The 7,273-nt window shown below is 45.9% G+C and overlaps 1 protein-coding gene across 2 annotated transcripts; it reads right to left on the minus strand.

The window, feature by feature from the left end:
• Positions 1-473: 473 nt before the first annotated feature.
• Positions 474-6,201, minus strand: IGFALS (insulin like growth factor binding protein acid labile subunit). 2 transcript variants are annotated; one of them, XM_073361421.1, is made up of 2 exons: positions 6,089-6,201; positions 474-2,281 (listed from the first exon to the last, which is right to left on the minus strand). In XM_073361421.1, the coding sequence occupies exons 1-2, from the start codon at positions 6,129-6,131 to the stop codon at positions 474-476; spliced, it is 1,851 nt and encodes a 616-aa protein (XP_073217522.1). In that variant the 5' UTR covers positions 6,132-6,201. The 2 variants fall into 2 exon arrangements, with proteins under 2 accessions (XP_073217522.1, XP_073217521.1); XM_073361420.1 differs by having other exon boundaries at positions 474-2,284.
• Between the last annotated feature and the right edge of the window lie 1,072 nt (positions 6,202-7,273).

Here is a 7,273-nt window from a genome sequence, read left to right on the forward strand (position 1 = left end):
CCATACCTTCACACACACCCATTCTTTCCTTCGCTTTTCAGTGCTGGGCAAAGGAATGCTGGCTCTGAATCACAATGCTAAGTTCAAATAGCCCAAAGGTAATTGCAAAGTCCAAAGAACCTGTTTACCCCGACTGCTCAGCCAAAGCTGGTATGCTGGTTCTCTTGAAAACTGCAGCTATACAAATATAGTAATGGTACAGCATGGAGAGAGAAAGCTAAAGAGTGCTGTACAATCGTACTGGTCTCCTTGGATAATGGTGAATGGTGGAACACGCTATTTTGGACTGCTGCCCTGGTGAGCTTGGTAAAGAGATCAGGGAAGGTGGCTGAGATGCCAGATAGCTATACCCTTTTACTTAGTAGCCCGCAGGAAAGTAGTTCTCCAGATTCTACCTGAACTTGTGCAAGTATGTGTCTAATGCTGCCAACTATAGAAAGCAGAAAGTCCTCTGTAAAGAGGAAGCGTGTTAGTTAGCAGTGAGCAAAGTGATCTTCACTGATTTCCCTCAGGTCAAGGCCTGCCAGGTCTGGCGGGTTTAGGCAGGTCAGGTTGTTGTACACGTACACGGGTGTGTGGGAATCATCCACCTCCATAAGGGACTGTACAAAACGTGGAACCACTGTGGGATGCTGCAAGGAAAAGTCTCTCAGTTCCTTCAGCGAGCAATTACAGTGCCACTTGTTTCCTTCCAGCCACAGCTGCTCCAGCACAGGTGAAGGGCCCAGAGAGCCAACTGAGAAGGTTTCCAGAGAATTGTTTCTGATGCTAAGATACCGCAAGTTTGCTAAGGGGGTAATTGTGCTGTTGTCCAGCATCTCCAAATAGTTGCTGGAGAGGTCGAGCCAGAAGAGACGCTGAAGTGGGCTGAAAGCGTTGTGAGAGATCTCCAAGAGCTGGTTGGAGGAAAGGAGAAGGTATTCCAGGTTATTCAGGCCTACAAACATGTTGGGGGAGAGATGAGTCAGCCTGTTGTGCTTAAGGTCCAACTCCAAAAGATCATGCAGGTCATTCAAACTCTCGTCTTCAATCATGGATATGGTGTTGTGCTGCAAGAAGAGCCTCCGGAGGCAGGAAAGGCTGGAGAAAGTTTGTGGCCTGATTCTGCTGAGACAACTGTTTTCCAGGTGAAGGCTATGCAGCTTGGTTAGGCTCTTAAAGACATAGTCGGGAAGTGCCTTGAGGCAGTTACCGGACAAGTTCATCACTGCGACATTAAAAAGCCCAAGGAATGCCCCGACCCTGATCTCTTGAATCTGGTTGTTGTTCAGCATAAGGACCTCCAGCTGGCCTAGCCCATCAAAAGTCCTTTCTGCCAGGCTCCTGATCCTGTTGTGTCCCAACTGTAGCTCCTCTAAGAATTGGAGGTCTTTGAAAGTCCTTGGCCTCAGGCTGGTGATAGAATTACTGGATAAACGCAACACGTGCAGGCTCAAAAGGCCCAGGAATGTTTCTTCAAAGAGCAAGATGAGACGATTGTGGGAGAGGTCCAACCACCTGAGGGACTTCATTCCCATGAATGCACGTGGGGCGATGGCATTGATCTGGTTGTGGTTCAGGTACAGCTTCTGTAGTTTCTGCAGCTTGACAAAGATATTGAGCTTGATGCCCTTGAGCAAGTTCCCACTCAAATCCAGCTCCTTCAGCTCACTGAGACTGCAGAAGATTTGGTGCTGCAGGTAGGGCAGCTTGTTCCCAGCCAGGACCAGTTCCCTCAGGTTAGGCAGGTTATGGAACACTCTGTCAGGCAGCACCACTAGAGAATTCCACCCAAGGTTCAGGTACCAGAGGTTGGAGAGCCCAGCAAACAGGCCTTCCTCAATCTTGTTGAAGTGGTTGTTGTTGAGGCTTAAGGAGGCGAGGTTCTGTGTGTGAAGGAAAGTGTTTGGTGCCAAATGCTTCAGCCTATTCCGTTCCAGGTGCAGGTGGTAGAGGCCCTTTAACCCATGGAAGGCATGCTGCTCAATGCTCGCCAGCTGGCTGCTCTGCAGGTTAAGGAAGTCCAGGTTGGAAAGGTTCATGAAGGCCATAGCTGGCACAGAAAGGAAGTTGTTCCCATCCAGCCATAATGATTTAACGTTGCTGGGAATGTCTTCTGGGAGGTGTGTGAGGTTCCGGGAGCTGCAGAAGATGTTGAGCTCCTCGCTGTAGTCATCATAGCTGCAGGCACATGAGCTGGGGCATTTTAGGAGCTCTGTGTCAGGCTCCTGAGGCGCTTCTCCGCTGGGAGCTTGGGACCCTGCTGCCAGCACCGAGACCAAGAGTAACAAGAGGGCAGTGTCTGCTGGGGGAGTGGAAGGGGAGATTAAGACAAAACAAATGGAAAATATTAGCTGACAACACACAGCAAGAGGAAATGATGCAAAGATGACATGGCTAGGTACACTCAATGCGCCCCAAATGCCAGTACCATGTAAGGCACAATACTGGGGACTGAGCAACCATAACATGGAAGAACACTGTATTATTGTCTGACTTCAATGCCTACTGATGTTTGCAGGAGCTAATCCTGCTGAACTTGGTGACTGTTTTGCCATTGATTTCACTAGGAGCAGAGTTAGGTCCAGGGTCTGTGGAGCAACTTGGGTTTTCTCTCTGTTCAGTTATATAGGCCAGACTCACCATTGTCCTGGGCTTGTGCACTCATTTACACTAGTGCAAACGTTCTTGATCCTCTTTGTACCGGTATAAATGACTGCACAGGGGCAAGGCAACAATGAATTGGGGCCATCATTTTGAAATGTGGGAGTGACAGTCTTAGCACATAAGCCGAGAAGCGTACCCTTGGGGGCATGTTGTGTGTCTGGGCTAACTTAATCAGGTTGTTCACATCCTTCTGTCTGTATCTATTTACAATCTGTTATCATTTGGCTGAATAGGCTTTTCACCTTGACAAGAGTGGGATTGCAATGGCTGGGTAGGATCCCCTTTTGGTATGTCTGGTAATTGCTTCCTTCCCCTGACATGGGCAAGTTGCTGACTCAGAGAATCAGTCCGTGACCAGAGGTTGGTTTCCTCTCCCTACTCCACTGAGCCTTTAAAACTGGGGTCTGCTATTTCTTTTTCACCCTAGAAACAATTCCTGGAGGACCAGTGATGATGCCTTTCATTAAGGCTGTGTCCTAGCTCCGCCCACATGCAGGCTCACATCATCTAAGAGGACGGGACATGCTTTCTAGAGCTTGATCGATGCATCTCCTTTGACTAGCCAATAACAGACCAGTGAAGTTAGTAGTTCATCTCTCCTCCTCCACTGTGGAGTGGAAAGCATTGCCTGCGGGGATCCCATTCCAGGCATGTCTGCCAAAGCATCTCAGTCCTCACTGTCATCTTTGCTGTACTATTCTTGGGCCCCCAAGCAGTTCTGCCAGCACAGCTCAATCTGGAACTGCAGCCCCCCTCTTTACTGACCACATTCAGGACTGGTGCAGGTGGTCACAACCCTTCTTCGATGTCCGTGGGAGCTATGCCCACTTACACAGGGCTGGACTCTTTAACAGAGGCCTTCAGTTGTCTGTCAAGAGGTTAGGTTGGTGCTAGGAAATCTTTTACGTGTAACTCAACCTGCTGTAGATCCAAGACCAGAACACTGACGCTGGCTGATGAGCACCCTAATCCGTTTTCCCAACCAGATGCCTTTTTCTGTTCAAGGACACGTAATTCAGCAAAGAGAAAGAACTGCTCCCTTAGCTGCAGCCATTGTGCTTACAGGGGGAAATGATGGCTTTATCAGCATGGAAGGCCATGGGTATGTCCTAGAAAGAGAGCAAAGCTTATACAAGATAAAGTGCCAAATTCAGACCTGGTGTCATTGGAGATACAGCCACTGAGGTTAACACAGTTGTACCCATTTTGAACAAGGTCTGAACTTGATCTTGATCATCAACTCCTCCTTCCCCCTCAGCCCCCAAACTCCTGAGAAGCAAACTCCATTTCTGAAATTCCTTTCCTACCCTGCGCTTCCTTGTGCGATTGCTTGTGCACCTAACTTGTGCTTCACGCTTAAGTGTCATGAAGGGGGAAAAAATATAGGCCAAGTGCAGGAAGCCGTGCATAACAAAGATAAATTGTTCAGTACAATTCAGGTGTGCACATACCATATTGTGCTGTAGCGTCACAGTCCCTGGCATTAAGGCTGTCTCATTTCTTTTAAAAAACTCTCTTCAGAGGGGCTTACTTCAGCTTTTAAACTTGCTTTGAGGAGTGGGGGGCTAGCAATTTTAGTGAACAATGTGAATGACTGAAATCTGCAAACCTTTTTATCACCTGTAATTTTAAATGCTTCCCTCTACCCCACATTGGTTATTCAATAAACATTATGGAGAGCCCTGTGCTCTCAGGGTTAGAAGACCCCTCTAAATGCTAAGCATACCCTGTGTGGGCCCTGTGTACAAGAGAGATGTTGTCTTTATTAGAAATGTTCTTTCTCTACTCCTTTTTTCCCCCCCCACAGTCTCTCCTAAGTGGCAGGCACTGGCAGTGTTCAGTTCAAACTTTCAAACACAGGATATTCAAGTGGGTTTGAAATTAGGCCACATGAATTCATCCAACCCCATTTACAAGGGAGGGGAGAATATAGCAAATTAGAGTTAGATAGTTCCACTGTTTTGAAGTGATGGGAAAACAAGAAGAGGAGAAGTTGGTGATTTCAGATGATCTATTGCACTCTTGCAACGAAACAGCGGTTTCATTTTAGTCAAGAAAATGAGGCTATCTGTTTTGTGATGCACACCAGTGCCTGGTTCTGGTTCTGTACTTTAAAACCGAAACTTGTGATGGTAAGGTACTGATCCTATGCCCATCAAATCCATCCATTGCTTTTCAGCATGACTTCCCACGCATCATACAGCAGGCATATACTGTAACATTATACTTCCTCATCTCCAATTTATTTGGGGGAAGGATAAATCAGGAATGGCCAAGCTATTTGGGCAAGAATATTGCCTTCTTATTTTCTCAGGGTTTCTGTGCAGGATTTAGAGCAGACCCAATTAAAATCTGCACATTACTACTTGTGAGAAATGAACATTACTGTAGCATTTCTTATTAAGAATTAACAATGAATACTGCAGTTACATGAACTAACTCTAAGTGGCAATTTACTTGCAAGTGCCCTGTGAACAGTGTTCTAATGGCCCCTACTGCATTTGATCCTGCCTTCCCATGTATGATACACATACTTCTGCCCATGGGTGCTGACCCAGAGATTTCTAGGGTGAGCACCAGCACACCTGCTTATTGGGGTGTGATGGGGGAGGGGCCAGATCAATCCCCCAAAGTACTGATGTTGCAGTCACATAGTCTGCGCTGCCAATGATATCTCTCGAAAATGAACTCTGGGCTTATTTATCTCTATCTATCCATGTCCATCACTGTGGCATGTACAGATCTCCTCTATCTGACCTATAGTATCTACAGCTAGGTTAATAATGCATCCTTTATGTACTTAACTTGCATTTTAGAAAGCCCATAGTTATGTGCTGATAGGGTACCTCTGGTCTATTGTCTTTGTTTACATGTCTGCCAATGTAGTATTCTTTTTTTGTGCATGCTTGTTTCCAACATTATTAGCCCATACATTCAAGATCCTCTTGGATCAGCAATTAGATTTTCTCTGCATGTTTCAGCAGCATTTTTCTTCTTCTAAAATTCCAACAGTAGATGCACCCTGTTCCCCAAACTCTCAGAATTAATCTGATCTTTCAAAAAATAGGGAAGTCCAGGAGGTCTTGCCTTAATTCATTATTTGGAAGCTCTTTTTGCAAAAGAACCAATCTGTTCCTCCAGCTGCAAAGTTATTACTCTAGCAGAGACACGTGCACTGTGCATGCAATCTCTAAAGCTCCTTAAAGTAGCACACGGGGAATAATAAAGCCTGAACATTATCCTATAACAGCAGAGGTGGCAAAAGAAAAAGACGTTGTTGAGCAAAACAAGTAGAAAGTTTCCAAGAATTCATCGATCTGCTCACCCTAAACTATTTACCTGCCCTTTCTTATGGAATTTATTTGATACTCTGGTGCAGATCCATGCTATCCTTCTCTGATGAGATACTATTGGAGGAATGTGGGAAGTTGCTTCCACTTACCTTTCCTTGTGTTCATTGCAACAGAAGCATGGGAAGGAAACATTCCGTGGAGCAGCCGATTCTGTTGTCTGTATTTTCCCCCAGCTGATAATGTAGTGATACAGCAACCACCTTGATGCCTGTCCAGCACTCTGTGCTCGATTGGTTTTAACCCTTGTGCTACCAGGCAGGAATGCTGGGAGGTTTTTATTACTAAGGCAAGGGATGTTGATTGAAGGTCTTGAGCTGTGTGTGTATATTCTTCTCTGAGTCTGTCGCTCTGTGAGTCAGATTTTCCTGACATCTATAACTGGGAACAAATATACTGAAAATACTGGTGAAGGTAAGCTAATGGCTTCCCACCCCACCCCCGCTTTAGGTCACTGTTGTAATTAATGTAGATGCCCATGTGAGGTTTATACCCCGTCTGGGAAATGACGAGTAGGGTTGCTTGAGAAGTGAGTAAACAGTCCTGGAGAGAACTTGACTTGACTACTGAATGGAGATGAGCTGAGGAAGCAGTGTTCTGATCGGGATTAAGTTTTGATGAGGATTCAGGTTCAAGGCAGATCAGTTCTAGGGTTTGAGTTTGATGGGGCCAGATGGTGGGAACCTTGCAATGCTGGATGATCCTGTGACATTTCCGCAATCTTGAATGATCCACGTCTCATGAGACTGTGAGATTTCTGCCTTCTTGTGAGATGTTCTTGTGGCTTGCTGGCTGCATCTGAACCAGGCCTAGCAAATAGAGGGGTTCTGAGTTGGAACCAGAACCATATGGGCAGGTTCAGATTTGGAGATTCAGATCCAGGCCTTCCCTGTAATCTTAAAGGGATTGGATTTGAAGTTCCAGTTTTGGCCCACCTCTAGTTCCAAATTCCCATGGTTTTTCAGGCTTGGGTTTCTACCAGCATTAGAGGTGAAGCACATAGTGGGGAACAAAGCACTTGGGTTCTAAAGGATTTGGATAGTCTTGGTTACTGGGCCAGCGGATGGCAGAGCAGAAACATGTAGGAACAAGAGAACAACGTGCTAAGCGGAATGTATGTCTAGCCCATGGTTAAAGAAAAGGATCTGGAGTGATTAGTGTGGATAACTGAATTGAGACAAGTAAAACAAAAGTACCTTACTTAAAAAGAGACAACAAATGGGTGATACTGTTTCCAAAAAGAGCCCTGGCTAGAGTGACTGTCTGGAATACTACAT

Source organism: Lepidochelys kempii, chromosome 10 (assembly GCF_965140285.1).
Source record: "Lepidochelys kempii isolate rLepKem1 chromosome 10, rLepKem1.hap1, whole genome shotgun sequence".
Taxonomy (NCBI): domain Eukaryota; kingdom Metazoa; phylum Chordata; order Testudines; family Cheloniidae; genus Lepidochelys; species Lepidochelys kempii.